The sequence below is a fragment of the Magallana gigas genome, chromosome 3 (genome assembly GCF_963853765.1).
Source record: "Magallana gigas chromosome 3, xbMagGiga1.1, whole genome shotgun sequence".
Lineage (NCBI taxonomy): Eukaryota > Metazoa > Mollusca > Bivalvia > Ostreida > Ostreidae > Magallana > Magallana gigas.
Genome location: NC_088855.1, coordinates 36,400,743 through 36,420,576, shown reverse-complemented (window position 1 = coordinate 36,420,576; position 19,834 = coordinate 36,400,743). Strand labels below are relative to the sequence as shown.

The window sequence follows — 19,834 nt, the reverse complement described above, 5'->3', positions numbered from 1 at the left end:
TGTGGAAGTAATATCCTGCTAGCTATTTTAGACCATTACCTGCCTGTGACATTCAACACAGAAATATTTGATAGAATATTTGCAAAGGAAAAAATGTTCAATTATTTAGAATTTTTTCTCAAAATTATGGTACTTTTGATATCAAATTATTTCCCAATACATGTACTACCTCTGATACAGAAAATGATGTAAAACAGAGGAACAAAACCCATGATGCATTGTTCTTGCATGTGTTTTAGGACCATCAATAATCATAATTCAAACTTTTTGTACATTGAAGATAAAATTATTTTTCTTTCGTAGCAAAATCCATTCAGAGTGAGCTGTTACCTGTGATGGCCACTTTTCTTGTTGGTATAATGAAGTTCATGCATGAATTCAAAAAAAGAAAACTTCCAAAGTGGCTGTGCTGCTGCGAACATCTTCTTGACATATCGCCAAACATTTCTTCGGTGGTAGTCAGTTTTAAATGTATGAAAGAAGTTGTCAGCATTGGGTTTGATTTTCCACTAGAGGCATCCATTCAGTTGGGAAATCGTAAACCAATATGGACTCCTTACATCAGAGATTTGGATCTTGGAAAAAACCTGACACATCTTGTGGATTGCCTGTTACAGTCACTGTTCTAATTTTATGATACTATTGAAAAAGGACTAAGTTAAGAATGTAGAGCAATATAATGGAACACACGGCTCAGTGGCCACTAAGTAAAAGGTCGCTGGTTCAAATCGCACCGTGGACATATGATGTGTTTGTGTGATTTTGAACAGGGTACTTCTGTATCTGCATTTTCTCAACCCAGCCAGCTAAATCAACTGAAAGTTACCCTGCCATTGGCTAGTGTCCCATCTAAGAGGAGTCGATCATTCTCTTCTAGACTAGATGACAACAGAGCAAGGGCGCAAAACCTAACAACCCTCTGGCTTGGAATGGATTTTATCAACTATCCAGTGCAATTTTTAAATTTGATCTCTATGTCAAACTGCGAAAGTTTAATTTGTTTCTTACAAAGCCAATGAAGTGATAGCAAATGTAGTTTATATTTGATCAACAAAAGCTGTGATAGATTTGTATAACAGTGTCATATATTTTTATTTCATATACATTGTATCTTTATTTGTCTGTGATATTGTCTGCAAAATTCTTTATCCCATTCAAAAATGAAATTTATAGTTAATTACATAAATTTAATTCTTATCATTGCAAAGTTAAATGATAGTAGATTTTAGTGGAGTTGTTTGGCTGCAATACATTAAGACGTTGATTTTTTAAAACCATAGTTGGAAATCCATGGTCAATTTAATGCAGATTGTTTTGCAACACTTTGTATTTATCATCTTTGGAGGGGGGGGGGGGGTCAATAATTCATTCATGTTTACTTTTGTTTTGCAACTTCTATTTTTATTTTAATCTTGTCAACAACTTCCACATTTGTGTTTTAGTTTATCTCTAAATTTTTTACATTCTTCAGTCTAGGCAACTTATCAATTCTTCATTAATATTTTCTTTAATCTTGGATAATACTTTTTCATCAGTATTTTTTTTTTACATGTGTAATGCTGATCTGTTTCTGAACATTCTTCTTAGACTAATACATAGTACTGTAAATAATTGGTTTTCCGTACAATATTTTGTTTGAACATTCTTGTAATAGAAAATGATTGGTTTGCAATATTGTAATAAACTTGTACTAAATGTATTGTTTTACAAATTAGAAATAAACTTTAAAATTCAATGTTACTTTTGAAAATTGTTAACCAGGTGGAGTACAAAAATTTATTCTGCTTATTCTTATATAATTACATTTTCAACTGTCTTTGTCTGTAATAACATTACAAATCTCTTGGCTCTACATGTAGGTTTGTATGTTGAAATGCTACCCAGAGGAATAATTGTTTGAAATTTATGCCTGCTACTTACAATTTTTACCCAGGCTCTGCTGAAAGCAGAGTCCTGGCTGTAGGCAGGCAAATCGCCAATGTTACTATAAATAGCATAACTTCAAAAGTAAACAAAAAACCAATCAGAGTCAAAGTAAATGCTTCGGCTATACCAAATAGTTACAAAAAGAGCCACGTTTTGTCAAAAGTGTTGGCATTTTGTTTCTTTTTTTTTAAATTCGAGAGGAGAATTGTTTATCTTTTTAAGTTTTCTTATTAATAACATGTTTAAACAAGACTATGCATTTTGGACACATACGATGCGCATGAATTTCCATGAACTACCTTGCTGCGCATTGAAGAAATGGGGATTGAATATATAACGCTTGTTGCAAAATTCAAGGCACCAACTGTTGAACTTTTTTCTATTAGACAGACATATTTTTGTTTATAGCCGCTTACAAAATTTGGTCGCTCTCTGACGCTTTGCCAACATTAAAAGCATGAGAGAGAGAGAGAGAGAGATAGAGATTTTCAGTCTTTACCACACAATATGCATAAAGACACACCAAAAGAGCCCGGCTTTCAGTACTTTGATTGGTCTTGTAGCTACATGTAATTCAAACCACTTTGGAGAAAAAAAAAGAAAAAAAAATTAGTTAACAGTATAATTTAATGAGTTCATCACTGACAGCTGAGGGGGTGAGGACGCCCAGGTCGGTGAACAGTAGAGTGATGTAGGAGGGGGGAGTGTAGTCCACCAGGGGGTGCTCCTTCATCAGGTCCGGACTAGACTTCAACACTTTTGCATGGTACTGAAACCAAACAAATAATAACATGGTACATAATCTGTGACACCGATACTGTGTCAATGTTGTTGATTTTTTAAATATGATATTGAGTAAATGTATATTCAGTAAATTTGTCATGCACAACCACACATGGTCTGTCAAAATTCATGGAGACATTTTTCAGAAAGGAATACAACCTAGAGAATATTAACACATCCAAATACCGGTAAATGCCAAAGGGCTGATTTAGAGTTGAAGGATTTAGAAATGAATTGTATTTTCTGTTAAATGATCATAAATGTATTCGCTATCAGAATATACGAATAGGTTTCAGACCTAAGTGCATCATTGATACATGGTAATGTGACATCACCAGTGCTGAACAAGGAGATGCTGTGTATTATTAACCGGGTTTTTCAACGGAAAAATCCGGTTATTAAAATGGTGAAAATGGCGGGCAGGCGGGCGGGTAAGTGGGCGGCTGCCAAAAAGGTACCCTCATTGTACGGATAACTCCTCCTACAGTTTTCAAGATAGGAGGTTGTTCTTTTGCAGATCAATTGTACATATATAAGAGGTGTGCGTATTGCTAGAATTTTGATTTCCGATAATTTATGAAAAAAATACCAGCTATTGAACTTAGTCATTTTTTGGCAAAATATTGCATATAGGGTACCCTCATTGTACGGATAAGTCCTCCTACAGTTCTCAAGATAGGAAGTTGTTCTTTTGCAGATCAATTGTACATATATCAGAGGTGTGCATATTGCTAGAATTTTGATTTCTGATAATTTATGAAAATATACCAGCTTTTGAACTTAGTCATTTTTTGGCAAAATATTGCATATAGGGTACTCCATTTCACTGGATACGGGTTGACATGGATTATGGATACAGTTCACATAAAAGAAAACCCGGTTTGCTGTCACATTGACAGCTTTTCACTTGTTCTACATGCAATATAGAATACAAATAACCCAAAATTCCACCAATCAGTGGCGTCAGAAGCAAATTGAAAGTGGGGGGTTGGGGGGGGGGGGGGGGGCTAGATTTCTTTAATAATCTTGAAGAGCATTAAAAAAAAATTTGGCTAATGGTTATGTCTAACTTTGCAAAAAAAAAAGGGGGGATAATTATACTCTATTTTAAATACAATACTCTTTCAAAAATGGAGCTGTCATGTTTTCATTTATTTTCCAGCTGCTTTAACAAATAATATGGGTACCTTGAATTGATTGGGAAGATCCTGTTGGTTGAGTGGATATAAACGGGCAAATTTAAAACTCTCAGCCACTACATAGAACGGTTTATTCATGGCCTTTGCTGTAAGTCCCAATGTGTATGTTCCTATCTACAAAAAAACAAAGTGAATTTAAAAGTTGATAATGTACAAGTACATTGTATATTAAAGCTGACATACAGTTTTACATACTGGTACACTTAAGGCTCTTGACTTACTTTTACAGTGGTATAGATCCAAGTATAATTTGTGAAGCAAGAGAAATGGATATTCAATTTTGAAAATCCTAGGTTTTTTTTGTATCGTATAAAATAACATGAGGATTGCATTTAAATTATGCATTTATACTTTATATAAATTTCAAAAGATGTTCTCTTAAAGCTGAACATGACTCGTGAAAAGCATTTTCTGCCATTCTTCCCTTTCCTTGCGGCTATCCCTACAACCCCTATATAAGCTGCAGACCTCTGAACATTTCTCATCTATGTGGATGAACATCTTGCATCAGTTTGTTACTGCTTTAAAATGAAATGATCTAACCTTTTGCATTTATTTGAGCCAGGAGAATAGTTATATCAAAAGCATGGGTCAAATGCATTATATAAAAAAAGAATTTGCAAAAAACAAGAAATGAAAAAGCAAGGCTAAGACAACATTAAGGGTTAATACACTGTATACCAATGTGCTGGTGCTTTTTTATTGACACATTCAAATTCAATAGCAAGTGTAATTCATACTGTAACTGCACACGACGTATAACCTATAGGTTTATATGAATCACCCTGTTAATGATTCCCCCTCACGAGGTAAAACCTATAGGTTTATATGAATCACCCTGTTAATGATTCCCCCTCACGAGGTAAAACCTATAGGTTTATATGAATCACCCTGTTAATGATTCCCCCTCACGAGGTATAACCTATAGATTATGTTAATTACCTTGTTAATGATTTCTCCACACGGCGTATAACCTATAGGTTTATATGAATCACCTTGTTAATGATTCCCCTACACGGCGTATAACCTATAGATTTATATAAATCACCTTGTTAATGATTCCTCCACTCTCTACAACACCTTCTGCTCCCACCAGCACCATGTCCACTTTCTCCATTACATATCTTTATATCAAAATAGAAAAGAAACTTTGTTCAGTCTCTGGAACTAGCATGATTAAACATGTACATTCATTTACAAGAAACATTTAAATTTTGGAAATCTTTTACAATCTTAAGAATTTCGAAGATTTGTTTGATATTTGAAAGCATTAATCAACTAGAAAACTGACCAGTCAGGAAGGGCCCCGCTATGACAATTAATATAGAGAAGTGAAAAAAAACGTTGAATTCCATCCTCTTTATATTAACAATGATGAGAAATAAATGCCCAACATAAGATGTAAAGAACTGCAATATATAGGATCTCATGATTTGTAGTTGGATATGATTTTCATCCAACAATTAAAGTGTTTTTTTCTTGAGTGAGGGGATAAAACACAAAAGTTGGATAAAAATCATATTATACTACAAATCATATGAGATTCTATTTATCCCATGTTTTATACACGTACCACAATCAATGTTTACACTGTTTATTAAACTCCACATTATTTTACTTCATTATGCCTACGCAAATCCCGTTGTAAAGTCACAACTGTGGGATATCCAAAAAATATCCAATGTTTTATACACCACAATCAATGTTTACACTGTTTATTAAACTCCACATTATTTTACTTCTTTATGCCTACGCAAATCCCGTTGTAAAGTCACAACTGTGGGATATCCAAAAAATATCCAATGAGTCATATCCATGGGATAAAGGAGGTTAACATGGGATGAAATAATTTTTTTTAGAAAAACAAAGAATTGATACCAATGCAATGATACCTAGGCTTTGCCTCAACTTCAAACAAACATCACTTTAACCGAGGGGGAAAAATATTAGGGTGCAGCTCATGGAATGAGAGTTTAATTTGCTTCAAAACAAACATCAGTGCAGACAATTTCAAAGGTGTTCATTAATCTCGATATGACAGATAGAGATAAGCCTCTAAATTTTCTGCAGCAGGCAAGATAATTGATCCCAGGGGATTAATTGTTCTGCTCTCTCATCCTTTTCTTCTAAATTTACAATAAGATTTTTTTTTCCGAAATGACAGCATGGGGTTATTATCTGATTACCTGTTAAAATTAACAGCATTAAGGCAGAAAAAAATAAAATAAATAATTAAAAAATAAAATAGTGTGGAAGGTTAATTAATCCCAAAGGACAAATATTGCACAGCCTTCCATGTATACAATGGTAACATTCTCAGCAGTTATCTCTCTTTGCCCATTCATTCTCAGCAGTTATCTCTCTTTGCCCATTCATTCTTATGCATAGTTAGGAATCTACCCCACCACCCCAGCTCCAAACCAGAAGACATAGAGAACCAAACTTAGCATCAAAATATGTATTTCTGCCTACTGAACTACCATACCAAATTTGAACTTGATTTGGCAACCATAAAAAAAGTTATTCGAAAAAAACACGAAATTTGTGGACGGAAGAGTGACAGACGGACGGACGGACAGAAGGACGGACGGACAGAGTGATTACTATAGGGCACCCGCAAATCCTTGCGGGGCCCTAATAAATGTTTACCCAACTGCAGCATCTAGTATCAATGTTGCCGGGATCTCCATGTCTTGAAGTTCATTATATGTTTCCAAACTAATAAAAAAAGAGAGAACTTGTATAATTAATTTTATATGATCAATGATGATATATAAGTAAATACCCATATTTTGCCTTTTTATGCCCTACCCTGACTTGTTTGGTAGAGATTCTGTCACATAGACACATACAGATACTGACCCTGACTTGTTTGGTAGAGATTCTGTCACATACACATGGAACCGTTTGTTGGATTGCTGAGCCTCTTTCAAAACTTGAAGGACAACTCTGGACTTTGAGTGAGTCAATATTGTCTGCAAAGGAAATAAAACTCTGTACGATTATTCACGATAAAATATGTCATACATACTGTGGTTTCATTGATATTCAAGGATATCAATTTTTGTGGATAAAATCACAGTTTCAAGGATACGTAAATTTGTGGCCAATGACCCTATCAATACAAAATATTAGTAGATGATATTTGCAGTTCAATGAATATTTAATTTCATGGATAAACTTAAAATCGAAATCAACGAAAATTGGTATTCAACGAATATTGATGAAACCACAGTAACACGATAGATTTCATGAAAATCACTATTGTAGAAGTGAATTGGGTCCATCGTCCTTATTATAATAAGCAAAATTATTGGCACTTCTAAAACAATCAGTCAAAATATGGACTGTTAGTACATGGAATATAACTTCCTCTTACTGTGCCATCTCTAATGAACTGTTGAGCTTGTTTGCCAATTTTCTGACGAGAGTTCTTGATCTTGTTTAAGAAGACATTTCCTCTTTCTACCAATATCCGCTGACAGTCCTGAATATCCTGAAAACAACAAAGGATACCCCACTGATTGCTTTTATGTCATTTTTCACCAATATGTTGTTATATCAATTAACCCTGCAAGGATTAGTACTTCAGTTAATGTAAAGGGATTTATTGATCATCTGCAGTCCCCTAATAATCATTAAATCTATAACTAATTGACATCATCAATACAAATCTACTAATTAGAAGAACATTAGTGATATTTACAGGGTGTTCTAAACTTGTGAGGGTGATGAAGCGAAGGAAAAGCTCTCCAGCGGAGGAGATAGAAGTAGTACTGCTGTCTGTTTCCGTAAGAATCTGAATTGCCTCCTTGAGTCTGTCTCGCAATTCAGCCAATGTTTCAACTACAAAATAAAAAGAATGGAATAATTTATGTCATCTTATGTTGAGCTTGCAAGTTACGATTGACTTTTTCTCTTAATATTCACAATTTTCTTTTCCGAAATTTATCTTTTAACATTTGACTTACTCTTATTATTCTCTAGAAAATGCAGTAAGGTCTTAATGGCTGCAACAGCTACTGATAGACTTGGATCCTCTTTGACAAGTGAATTGAAGTAAGATAAAATACCTGGAATAAAAATAAATATAGAAACATACATAAAGTAAGCATGGCAAGTACTGGTTTGTCTAAATCAATGTAAAGTCCAGTTTTATCAGAGACATAATTTGTCTCTGGTTTTATACAGTATACTGTGGATTGTACAAAATATATCAATACAAGAGTAGTCTCAAATACAGCTATAAAGGCTTTAATATACAGTTCATGTGATGAAAAAGATGCCACATATACACTATAAATGTGTTGAACATATTATATGGTCAGGTGTACATTTCATCACCAGACTGAGACATATTTTTAAAAAAATACATTTACTTATGTTAGGTTATTCATTATAAGTATCTTAACAGTTTATAGCTATATTAGTTAACATATCTACAATTATATTCACTCTAAAATATATTTAACATGGGGCTATAAAGCACATTTGTAATATTTACCGTCTCTGTCCATGTTTGCATCAGCCGTGAAATTGAAAGTAGAGAATTTAGTTAGCCCGTACTTAAAATATCAGTTTAAATCTATTAATGTGTTAGTTTTTCACATAGTCTATTCAAAATTTAACAAAATCTGATTCAAAAAATGTATCTTTAAAAATACTGTATCACATTCATTGACGTTTTCTGTAACTAGAAATTGAAAATATTGATACGAATAAAAATTGAATGCTTTAACATTTTTGTTGTAAAATGAAAGAGTAACATGCGAGCTCAGAGTCAAAATGACAGGCATGATATAATTTACACACACAGTATTTGTAATGAATTGTAGACCATTTATAATGCATGCAGTAGCTGTAAAGTGATTTTTTGTTTCTTCAGATAATGTGAAAAGCCAACTTATCATCATCCTCGACACAAACCCAGTATGGTGGGGCCACAAACCATCATCTCATACAAAGGCACAGCAAAAGGTAATATTCCCTTGCAACAATTGTCTCCATTACTCCTTCAGTAGAATGTTTACTGGTATATTTTGTAAGCACTGATCTGAAATGGATTTATTTTATGCAAATTTCATTACCTAGATGACTTTGACAGAATGCCTGAATTCTGTAATGGTTTTTGCCCACTCTCATTTAATGATGAACCATTCCAACAAGTTGGCCATTATTGCTGCTCACTCAGACCAAAGGTATTTATGATACAATTCTTTAACTTCTAGTTGTGACTGCTTGACTTACAGACTTGGTGGGATATTATAGATTAATGAAGCTGATCTGAAGACTTATTTATTTTTAAAAAACGAGAATGCTAGAATTCAGAGTTATCTAGATTAAAATGTGTTCTAGGTTTGCTCTTGCTGAGTCTATACTAATCAATAATCTGCACATAAAAAATGTAACTCTATGAACTATCAGCCTTACTAGTGTGAGATTTATTCTGGCCAAGGACCATTTCTCGCCTATGCTTTGTTACATCATTTTCCTTACAAATGATGATTTAGTGTGTTGATAAAATGACGTAAAATGCACTGGTCAGTGGACCTTGGCAAGAATTCGTGGTATGCCAGTAGTATTTTGAGCTTTGCAATGGAAAAATTAGATTCAAAATAAAAATATTCAACTGCTAGTGTTAGCTGAATACCTAAAATGGCATCTTACAATAGTGATGATAAAGCAAAAGAAATTCTTTTTTGGTAAGCGTTGGATAGAAATCATATGATGTTTTTTAATACATAGCCAAACTATATCTTAAAAATTGAAACAAAATGACTTACCCCAATTGCTACTGTGTCTTTAGTTGGAAACATCTTACATTCTTGGAAGCTATTGTTTTCAAACTTACAGTGGGCCGCAGGTTTACCCCATAAAAAATCTCGAGAGGAAACATGCCCTGAAAATTTGTTAAATCATTATTTAGGATATACAGTTCATTATATAAAATTTTTATCAAATTTGCCTATGCAATTTGCCTACGCTATTAGTATACAATGCCGCTCTAAACTTAGTATCGTTTGTGGTGCTGTTTTGACGCTTTTCTAAGGAAACAGATAGGAAAATGAGCATATTTCTCTTTACATCCAAGATGGGAGTTATTTTGAGAAATTGCAAATAGCTTCTAAACAATTTAGACAAATTATCAATTGTTTCTATGTTTCTATGAAAACACGATTTACAAATTATTTATGTAAAAAAAAAATTTGAGTTCTCACTAGATATTTTGGTATTTTATTTTATGTGTCTGATTATTCTACCAAAAATTGTCGCATTTTCATGAGCACAACGTCAAAAAATGTTAAACCTGTTCCACTTACTCAGTCATAGCAATCATTTATAAAAAACTAAATTCAGGACTGCTAAAGCTACAACTTTTACAGATTTAAGGTTCAAAGGATAATGCTGATTCTTTTTACATAAATATTGTCCACAAAAATACAGAAAAGAGAAATTATTGTTCATATGCAATTTGTCATAAACAAATGTGCACAAAACGGCCATACAAGTTGTCTAAATTGCGTACAGAATTTGATGACGAAAGCAAACCCGCGACCCACCTTAAGCCAGTGACAGCGAGAGCATGGCCTCATAACAGCCATTTGAAAAGAAAATATTTAATTGCATGGATCACATCAGCAAATCAGCTTGTGCTTTTTAATAGGGCATCCTGAAGATCTATATTAAATTTATTTAATGATTTAAAGTAGTTTTTTGTCATATTTGTTTTCTGTGCATAGATCTACTTATGTGAATTTTGTTTTCAGTGTGTTTTTGTATCCAAAGAATGATCCCACAGTTCATGTGATATCAGAAGCAGATGAAGTGACAGAAGGGACTGATGGGAAATACGAGCTCTTTAATCAGGTGGACAAGCAAATCAAAGAGGGAATTAAAAACCTGATAGACAATTGTAAGTTTTCTGATGGATGTTGGATAAAGATTTGTATAAATTCATTACATTTATTTTGTTTTAAAACCTTCAATGTGATTATCTTACAATGAACAACTTATTTCCCTGAATAAAATATTATCTTGTTACATTATTGTATTTAGGTCTGTTTTGATATTAAAAATGCTGGCATTTTCTAGTGCTTGCTGAACAATCAGTTGAATATTGGGTCAAAATCAACGTTCATTTTATTCTGAATAATAGCAGGTACATGTATGCTATAAAAACAGAATCGCATTTAAAAGACGTATGTTCATTTTTTTCAGGTATGAATGGACAACTCTATCCAGACTCTCTGGTTGCTGGTGCTTTGGCCATGGCTCTGTGTCGTATCCTTGGAATATTTTCAGCAAAGTTGCAATGTTGTTTTGAGCATAATATTAATTACTGTAAATGCAATTACACATGTACATTGTACTTGCTAGGACATGGTGATTCTTAACTTAAAAAGATATCAACAAGACAGAGAGGAGTCATGAAGAAGCGGGGATTCTTTCCAGTCGAATTCTGGTAAGATTCAGAACATGAACTTTAAAAAAAAATATCGTATACATGTACTGTTTTCATTGAAACAATCACTGATCACGATCAAAATCTAAATTGTTTACACTCCAAATTATATATATGCATAAGAAATCTAAGATTATTTTTGTGTTCTAGGTGATCAAAGGGTCTGAGGACAACACAGAGCAATATATGAATTTAATGAATGCCGTTTTTACAGCCCAGAAACAGGCATGTACCATACATATTCACATAACTTACAACCTAAATGCATTAAGATTTATAAAAGAATTGTTTTGAACAAGTGGTGTTTCTTTTCTCTTTGTAGAATGTGGTAATCGATGCCTGTGTTTTGGATAATGAATCAGGACTCCTGCAACAGGTTAAGAAAAGCTGGCTCATATTTGAAAAATTGTTTTGTAAAAATGCATTTATTTATTACTTTTTTGTAGAATTTACTTAGTGAACACCAGTTTAATTTCAGGCTTGTGATATAACCGGGGGCATATATCTGAAGATTCCTCAAATGAAAGGACTGTTGCAGTACTTGATGGTTTGTTAGATTTTTTTCTTTATTTGCTTTATGATTTTAAGACTGCAACTTGAATCTCTAACAAATGATGAACCTCCATGCACATGTTGCCCCAAAAATTTTAATTACTCATCAGTCACCAGTAGTTTTCTTATTTGACCACAGAAGAAATGTATAGAAATTGTAAGCAAACTTTTATTTTGCATCGTTATACTCTTTTCTTAAAATGTTAAAAGCACCAAATATTGAAATTTTTATCATACTCTCTTTGAATTTGTCAATTTTTTTTTTTAATATCCACATATGATACAATCTTAATCTACATCAACATGATTATGTGGTTTGAAATAGCATGATTGCAGAAATAGATAATGAACAAATTACATTTTTCAGTGGGTTTTCCTTCCCGACCCCCTTGAGAGACCAAAGCTGACCCTTCCTCCCAAAGTCCAGGTGGACTACAGAGCTGCATGCTTCTGTCACCGCAACCTCATAGATATCGGATACGTGTGTTCTGTCTGTCTCTCAAGTAAGACCTCTCTCTCTCTCTCTCTCTCTCTCTCTCTCTCATATCCAATTTAATTGATATGTAGTATAATTGGGTTTAAATACTTTGTCCAGTATATTAACATAAGAATTATTTAAATCCATTTATTGTAGTATTTTGTGCCTTCAGTCCAATTTGTGGAACATGTCAGTAAGTACTTAGTAGTTTATATCTAAGATCTTCATTTATTAACGATAAGATACATGTACATGTAACTCTGACTATACATAGAAGATCCCCCTTTATTTCTGGTGGTAATGTACATGTTTACTTTCATGGATCCAGAACTTTTTTGAAGAGGAGGGGTGGGGGTCTGGGGCACATTTTTGGTAATTTTACTATGTAAATTTTAACAAATTTGAATTTTTATTGTTTTATTGGTTGGGGGGGGGGGGGGGGGGGTCCTGGCCTCTCCTGATCTCCTCCCTTAATTTGCACATGTTTAATATCCCTTGGAATCACAATAGACAGATAATATACTTGTACCACCACAAACAGTACTAAGGAGAACATTTTTATCATGGTTCTTTTTGTAAATTTTTATTTGGTACACTTTGAGATACAAATGATACAAACATTTTGTCAACATTACTTAATAGCAGGGAGTATAAACTAAGTAGTAAGTATATATATGTATGTCCCTGTTATTAAATAGACTTTGAATTGCTACATTATATTTCATGTCAAATGAAAACTATGTCGTATTAAGTCAAATGTTATAAGAAGATCATTTCTTGTAAAATATTTATGTATTTATAGTACTATTTTTTATTTTTACAGAACAACCTTCAAGATATTTGGTCCCCCAAAGGGTGTAAAGAAAAAATCAAAGAAACTGGGATAGCATTAGATAAAATTATTTGTGTATTTTGTATTTCATGTTATATATCATTGCATTACAATATGTGTTCAATTTAATATTTGTATATAATAAATGAAAAAAAAAATCTTTCATGTGTTAAATTTGTTTTTTTGTTATTTCTCTGTTTTAGAAAAATAATAAAAAATTAATATTATTATATCAAATAATGAGAAGAGTAAAATACTGACCTTTTGTTCAATTGCGTTTAAACTTATGGATCAGGAGTCTTGATGCAGGTTGCAAAGGGAAAAGAACCAAACATTTAGATATTTCTTAAATATCGTTTTTATGTCTGATCTTGCGTTCCGTAGTTTTACGACAACTCCCCACTTTATGACAGGAGTTGTAGGCGGAAGTAGGTCGGGTTCCAACGTAAACAAACCAACGTGTATGGTAACTCGTGTACACATTATCGGTTTTAATTACAAGTGGGAAATTCTGATCCGTTTGCAAATGTTCCAACACACTTTGTCTTTTCAAGGTCCAACTGATTATATGTAGTGTCGCCTTCTGATAGTAACGAGGAAGGATGATAAAGCCCCGTGTTATAATTCGTTTTCTGTGTTTAGGTATTTTCTTGTTTTCAACTTTTTCGATAACGATATCTTGGCGATCTTTGGTAACATTTGCTGTATTTCTAGGTAAGTAAATCATTTTGCAGTTTTAGGTGAGAAATGTGAATAGTTCTATGGATGTGTGTGTGTAAAGGGGGGGGGGGGGGGGGCTACATGTCTCAGGTTTCTACAACAAATTACGATGAGACCTTGAATATTTATATACAGCATGCTGTATTCAGTTTGGTAAAATAAGAGGGTTTTTTATTCAGCTTGACTTAATATAATATATGGTTGGCATATAACCAAAATATTGACCACAGTATTTGCATCATATGGCATAAACTCACAGTTAATATTTAATGTTAAGATAGGTCTTTATAATTGAGTTATATCATAATTTACAATCCTATATAATATTGAAGGATTCTTTCAGAAATCTGTCGGAAATTTCTCTATATTAACCGACTCCAGAGTTTAATAAAAAATGGTTTGATGTGTCCAAAGATAAATTTCCTACATTTTCATGCATATAAAAGTGCCCCACTACACCTTTCTCAAATCAGCAGAAAATTACTTCATGATAGATAGCATGATGCAAAAGAAGAGCATAAGTCAAATAAGCGAAACATACGCACTTTTGGGTTGAGAAAAAAATTTTAAATTTCAAATTCAGTAAAAATTTACAATGGCTCCAGCTAGCCTGATTTGAACTCTAGAGCCGTGGCCGATACTTTACCCACTGATCTATGAGAAAACTCGACGAAATTAATTGATGCAAATACTTCGATTAAACATTTATTTAAATCTTGTGATGTTGTGTCTTCAAAAAAATGTTTTTTGTAGTGGGGTAACACTGCGTAATTTAAAAAAAAATCATTTTTTGTTGATTTGTTTTTTCATTTTATCTGCAACAGCTTAAACGGAACATAGGATCTGCACTTCTTTGTCTTGTTTATTCATAATGTCGTGTTTTTTCTAGCATCTTTATATATACTATCCCCGGCAAAGCAACCCAATGCCTCATCAGACAGTGATCAGAAAACAACGCGACACATCGTAAACGAGTTATACCCCTTGGTGGATGAGGAGGAGCTACAGAGGAGCGTAGAGAGGGCGGTGTTTGGGTTCGTGACCTATGACGCAACCAGTGTCACGGCACTGCAGCAATTCAACCCTGTACAAGAAAACACGGAATGTATATTTGCAAAGAAGGCGAAACTCTGGGGAAATAAGGATTGGAACCAAGAATTAAGTTTGGGTAATTTATCTCACTAACACTTTATTCACATCCAACATAAAACCCCTTTTGGGTTCCACAGTAGTATTCCTTATGTATCTGACAAAACGTACTGGAATCTTGAAATAAGTTGTAACATTTTGTTTTTTTAATTATTTTGCAGAAGAGAATGTTTTCAGGTAAGGCTTCATAACTTTGCTTCATTATGTATATATACACAACTGTACACAATTTTTTTTTAATTTTTCATTTAAATTCAGGTGTGTCAAACCATGCAAAAAGTTGTTATTCAAAGTCGACGTTTTTTTTAGATGGCTACCAACTCTGCTGCAGTTTACAATTGTTTGTCGCCAGTATAAACTTGATGGATTCGTTATCGAAATACCCGAGGAATATCACCATAACGACATACACGTAAGCCAAGTCTTTGAGATATACATGTATTTCAAGAAAAATATCATTTGAAAATAAATTGCTCCGAATCCAAATGAGATTTATCGAAGAATATTATGGAGCTCTATGTAATGCATCCAAGATTCTAACATTTTTTTTTTTCAGTACTTGTATAATACATCACATATATTTGTTGTAGGAATTTGCAAAGACATTCAAGAAAATTCTAAAAGTGATTTCGGATAATGATCCGAAAAATATTAAATGCATGGATAAATCGTATGTCTCGAAACGAGGCTGGGTTTTTCAGTTCAACAAGATGACGTTTTTCATCACCACGTTTGCACCTTTTTATCCAGCGACCAACAGCAGGTATGCCTTCGGGTGTGACAACTGTTTCATTTTGCTTCAACCAGAATTGAGTTTCGCTCTTCACGATTTGTCTTGGGACACACCCGAGACAAATTACGACAACCCTACCTCAGAACGGGACAGAATCCGCTGTGCCTATAGGGATGCAGGGAGACCCTATGTAGTACCACGTGATATCACTCAGCCAATGGCGTGGGACATGATAAAACCACTCACAGAACACGATCCGATAGTTCAGTGGTGGAAGTGATAACCCCGTTGTTGATTTTGAATTTAAGTTTGTTTTATCTGTCAGCACATCTGAAAATATTGTATAATTGTCACTGACAAAACTTTTTGTTCTGATACAACCTGTATAATTTAATTAATATTATATGGTTATATATGATTGTGGTTCATTTTTTAATCTTTTGGACTATTTTTGGACCGAAGTAACAGACCCTACGTCAACACAAAATCGTTCAACTAAACATTCCTTCTCGTGCATGATTTCTTGAAATGAGTGAAATACTCTCCAAGTGATGCAAAACAGCAAGAGGAAATATCATTGAAATTAAGGTACTTCACTACACCTTCAAATAGTTTCTCAAATCAGCAGAAAATTACTTGATTATGATAGTGAGCATGATGGATAAGAAGTATATATGTCAAATAGGCGAAAAAATGTGCAATTTTGGATACTGATATTTTTAGAAATTTCATTCAGTAAACATGAACAAAAGCCACAGGCGGATTCGAACTCATGATCTGCGGTTCACAAGCCTGATACTTTAACCACAGCGCTATGACGATATATATCTGAATTGCTTGATACAAACAGTTTAACAAAACATTTAAATCGCCATCTTGTGACGTAGTGTCTTAAAAAGTATAAGTCTAGGTGTAGTGAAGCACCTTAAAAACAAAACCAGTCTCTGTATTTCTCTCCTCATCTGGGTTCTAGCATAACAACAGCTTAAATTAAAATGTAGTATTATTCACTGCGTGTTTAAAGGTTTAGTTTTCATTTAATTATATTCTAGCATTTATAATTATATGGACTTGAACATATAATGTTATGCAAAAAATCGGTTTCTACGCCATGTATGAATTACCAGTTGTAAACTGATGTTTAAAAGGTTATATTGATATTTATCTCCGCTTAAATCAGCATCGTTAGAAAGTGATTATGATCAAGCGCCGACGTGTTGTGAGAGTACAGGCTTCCCTTCTAGTATTGATTATTTCATTGTGCCATGACGGAGTGATGATATTCGGCTACATGATTTATCACCATGTTCAGTGCTCGGGCCTTGCTGGTTTCTGTGTGTCTCTGGAATCTCTTTCACCACACGCTGAGTGCGTGGGAGGGGGAGGAAGGAGATTTCAGCTTTGACGGCCTCCCCGGGGCTCAGCACGAGTTCAAGGTGGAGGTTCCCGGGAATCAAGAAGAATGCTTTGTTCAGAAGGTAGCGGAAAACGCTGAGCTGCATGCCTCGTTTGAGGTAAGATTTCGTTACAAGAATATGCACAAACACAATTGTGAAATGGAGCTTTTACGGCTAAATTATACACTGTACACATGATTTTGTTCAAAACTATTTTCCTTAGTACATGAAGTGTTGCCGATATATCGATTTTTAATACACATACTGGTGAATGTAAACACTCTATCGAGATATTCTATATTGTCTATACAAATCTTTATTATTCTCAGTGATTTTATTTCCAACGTTTGTTTTATGGTTTTTGCACTGAGAAAAGTGATATGCTACTACTTATGTCACTATAGCTTTTGAAGATGCAACAATGAAGGTAATATATAGTAATTGTTCACACGTGTATTTAAAAAAATTACAAGGTGATGAGATTGCAAAGATAATTTAATGATTGTATCTATTTACTATAGAAAATTTACATAACTCTTTTGATTGCTTTCGTGGCGTATCAGTAAGTGAAGTGTAAATTAGGATAAGAAATTGTTAAAAATCTGGAAAGGTTAGGATTGATTATAATTGGATAAGAAACAAAGATCAAACATCAAAATGTATCGAAGGAGATGAGATGACCATTGGCCGTTAAATTCGTTGTTTAAAGGGATCGGGGGTTATACTGCACTTTAATTATACTTTTTATAAAAAATTAACTTGATAAATAATTATAGTGACTGTAGTGAATTTCCAAGAACTAGGCGGTAGAAAGACCTCGAGGGTGAGCAATATGGCGCAAGTACCTTTCTCTGACTGTCATTACTGAAAACATTATATTACATGTAAATCTATACAACGTATGCCGCTGGTCCGCATGATTACATTTTCATAAATTATTGGGGAAAAACACAAATTCGGAAAATTTAACGCATGGATAATTAATACATCGATTTGTCATTTTTATTTAGCTACGACTCTGCAGCTACCGATAAATACTGGTTATCAGAATCATTTTGGCCACAGTAACAAAGTCAAAGGGGGTTAGGGATATTTTTTCGGCCATATATCGGGAACATTTCACCGTACTTCTCCAGCTTGTACAAATCACGACCCCAAAAGTAGTTCTGTTTTTCAAATGTAACATCGTTTTTTTTAATACAAAAACTTCTGGTGTGTTTTGTAGGTTTTGCGAGGCGGAAGTCGAATGGTGGACTTCTCCATCAAGGATGCGTATAACAACGTTATCCAAGAAATAATATATAAGTCTGAGGCTAACATTAAATATAAAGCCCCTGTTACAGGTAATTAAGGTTATCAAATATTTCTTGGGTGAGTAGATACACGTAGTTACCAGATACCCTGCAGACAGCTTCAAACAGTAAAATAATGCTACTTGACCCTCGTATGTACACAGTGGGTTAAACAGATTCTACAGTAAAACTAGGTTATATCGAAGTCACGATAAAATTGGTTTAATGTAATTTGAAATGCCAAACAATGATAATAATAATGCTAATAATAATATATAATTGTTAGACATACCACGTGTGTGTATGTTTTTCCAGTGAACATTATGCTTGCAAGAAAATTGTTGCCCTGTGTGTTTATCCTTCAATTTATAATTTAACATTGCATGTATTTTCAGGGTACTATCAAATATGCGTCAATAACATTCACAGTCGTTTTGTATCAAAGCTTGTACATTTTTACATCGTGACAATGGTTGAAGCAGAGTGGGCAAAGTATGTGGAAGAGATTGAGGAATTAAAAACGACAGTAGAAAATTTTACGGTAAAATGTTCTTTTTAATAACATATTTTAACATTTTTTGATGCACCGGAGTTTTATGATTTTCTGTTTACCGGTATTTTTATAATTTTATGTTTTGGTTGAAAAGCAACGATTATCTTTAAGGTTACACAGAGAGAGAGAGAGAGAGAGAGAGAGAGAGAGAGAGAGAGAGAGAGAGAGAGAGAGAGATATATCGCTTATGACTAAAAGATTAAATCGAAATTTTTCAATTACAGGTTGTTATTACGGAAGTTCAAAACTCAATTAAACAAGTACGCTTGCACCAATCATCAACTAGACTAAACGTCATGAAGGATTGGTACTTATTAACTGGAAATAACTCTTACGTCATGTATTGGTCACTATTCCAAATTGCATGTGTCCTTATGACGTCATCCTTTCAAGTGTACTTCGTCAGAAAACTATTTAATATCCCAAATGTGACCCCTACTGCGAAACCGCGAGCTTGAATAAATCAGTTTATTTATAAAATGAAATGCGTAATCTATTATTTTGTTGCATACTAAGTATTCAAGGAATCATTCTTTGAGTATTATGAGGGGATAATTTCGGTTGGGGATGGTCAAATCCAATAAAGAAGGGCTTTACGATAGATTGACCACGCTCCGACCGAAATTATCTCCATAATATTCAAAGAATGATTTCTTATTACTAATATTTTAAGTGTTAACTATAGTTAACAGATGTGAAACATAGATTTTCGCGTTAACTTTAGTTTACAGACGTGAAATATAGATTAACGTCGGTAA

The 19,834-nt window shown here is 33.6% G+C and overlaps 5 protein-coding genes across 6 annotated transcripts in view; 4 read left to right on the top strand and 1 right to left on the bottom strand.

Annotated features, from left to right (window-relative positions):
* Positions 1-1,168, top strand: part of LOC105343122 (uncharacterized) — a 29,520-nt gene extending 28,352 nt beyond the window's left edge. For both annotated transcript variants that reach the window (XM_066079492.1, XM_020073272.3), the window contains one exon: positions 304-1,168. In XM_066079492.1, coding sequence (XP_065935564.1) covers positions 304-629 — 326 coding nt within the window. In that variant the 3' untranslated portion in view covers positions 630-1,168. The remainder of the gene's footprint in view (positions 1-303) is intronic.
* Positions 1,169-2,535: 1,367 nt separating this feature from the next.
* On the bottom strand, positions 2,536-8,494 carry LOC105343121 (translation initiation factor eIF2B subunit alpha). The gene is made up of 9 exons (XM_011450325.4): positions 8,413-8,494; positions 7,880-7,981; positions 7,615-7,754; positions 7,288-7,404; positions 6,771-6,883; positions 6,558-6,626; positions 4,957-5,032; positions 3,897-4,022; positions 2,536-2,695 (listed from the first exon to the last, which is right to left on the bottom strand). The coding sequence occupies exons 1-9, from the start codon at positions 8,423-8,425 to the stop codon at positions 2,540-2,542; spliced, it is 912 nt and encodes a 303-aa protein (XP_011448627.2). The 5' UTR covers positions 8,426-8,494; the 3' UTR covers positions 2,536-2,539.
* A 146-nt stretch (positions 8,495-8,640) lies between these two features.
* On the top strand, positions 8,641-13,392 carry LOC105343120 (general transcription factor IIH subunit 3). The gene is made up of 12 exons (XM_034480036.2): positions 8,641-8,700; positions 8,794-8,885; positions 9,000-9,106; positions 10,676-10,821; positions 11,127-11,189; positions 11,312-11,370; positions 11,521-11,595; positions 11,693-11,746; positions 11,849-11,917; positions 12,290-12,425; positions 12,557-12,593; positions 13,224-13,392. The coding sequence occupies exons 1-12, from the start codon at positions 8,694-8,696 to the stop codon at positions 13,285-13,287; spliced, it is 909 nt and encodes a 302-aa protein (XP_034335927.1). The 5' UTR covers positions 8,641-8,693; the 3' UTR covers positions 13,288-13,392.
* Positions 13,393-13,633: 241 nt separating this feature from the next.
* LOC105343119 (uncharacterized) lies at positions 13,634-16,253 on the top strand. The gene is made up of 5 exons (XM_011450323.4): positions 13,634-13,946; positions 14,842-15,120; positions 15,263-15,278; positions 15,411-15,513; positions 15,692-16,253. Exons 1-5 carry the CDS (start codon positions 13,835-13,837, stop codon positions 16,112-16,114), a joined length of 933 nt encoding a protein of 310 aa, XP_011448625.2. The 5' UTR covers positions 13,634-13,834; the 3' UTR covers positions 16,115-16,253.
* Positions 16,254-16,896: 643 nt separating this feature from the next.
* Positions 16,897-19,561, top strand: LOC105343118 (transmembrane emp24 domain-containing protein 6). Its single transcript, XM_011450322.4, has 4 exons — positions 16,897-17,348; positions 18,457-18,574; positions 18,919-19,064; positions 19,301-19,561. The coding sequence occupies exons 1-4, from the start codon at positions 17,139-17,141 to the stop codon at positions 19,532-19,534; spliced, it is 708 nt and encodes a 235-aa protein (XP_011448624.2). The 5' UTR covers positions 16,897-17,138; the 3' UTR covers positions 19,535-19,561.
* The last annotated feature ends 273 nt before the right edge of the window (positions 19,562-19,834 follow it).

Bases quoted from the DNA above. Each gene is read 5' to 3' on its own strand.
- LOC105343121 (XM_011450325.4), bottom strand. The intron at 7,755-7,879 runs GTAAGTCAAATG...TTTATTTTGTAG, and splicing joins TTTTCTAGAGAATAATAAGA to TTGAAACATTGGCTGAATTG. The intron at 4,023-4,956 runs GTGATTTATATA...GTTTTTTTGTAG, and splicing joins GTGGAGGAATCATTAACAAG to ATAGGAACATACACATTGGG.
- LOC105343120 (XM_034480036.2), top strand. The intron at 8,886-8,999 runs GTAATATTCCCT...TTCATTACCTAG, and splicing joins ATACAAAGGCACAGCAAAAG to ATGACTTTGACAGAATGCCT. The intron at 12,426-12,556 runs GTAAGACCTCTC...CATTTATTGTAG, and splicing joins GTGTTCTGTCTGTCTCTCAA to TATTTTGTGCCTTCAGTCCA.
- LOC105343119 (XM_011450323.4), top strand. From the start codon at position 13,835: ATGATAAAGCCCCGTGTTATAATTCGTTTTCTGTGTTTAGGTATTTTC. The intron at 13,947-14,841 runs GTAAGTAAATCA...TGTTTTTTCTAG, and splicing joins AACATTTGCTGTATTTCTAG to CATCTTTATATATACTATCC. The intron at 15,514-15,691 runs GTAAGCCAAGTC...TATTTGTTGTAG, and splicing joins ATCACCATAACGACATACAC to GAATTTGCAAAGACATTCAA.
- LOC105343118 (XM_011450322.4), top strand. From the start codon at position 17,139: ATGTTCAGTGCTCGGGCCTTGCTGGTTTCTGTGTGTCTCTGGAATCTC. The intron at 17,349-18,456 runs GTAAGATTTCGT...TGTGTTTTGTAG, and splicing joins AGCTGCATGCCTCGTTTGAG to GTTTTGCGAGGCGGAAGTCG. The intron at 18,575-18,918 runs GTAATTAAGGTT...ATGTATTTTCAG, and splicing joins ATATAAAGCCCCTGTTACAG to GGTACTATCAAATATGCGTC.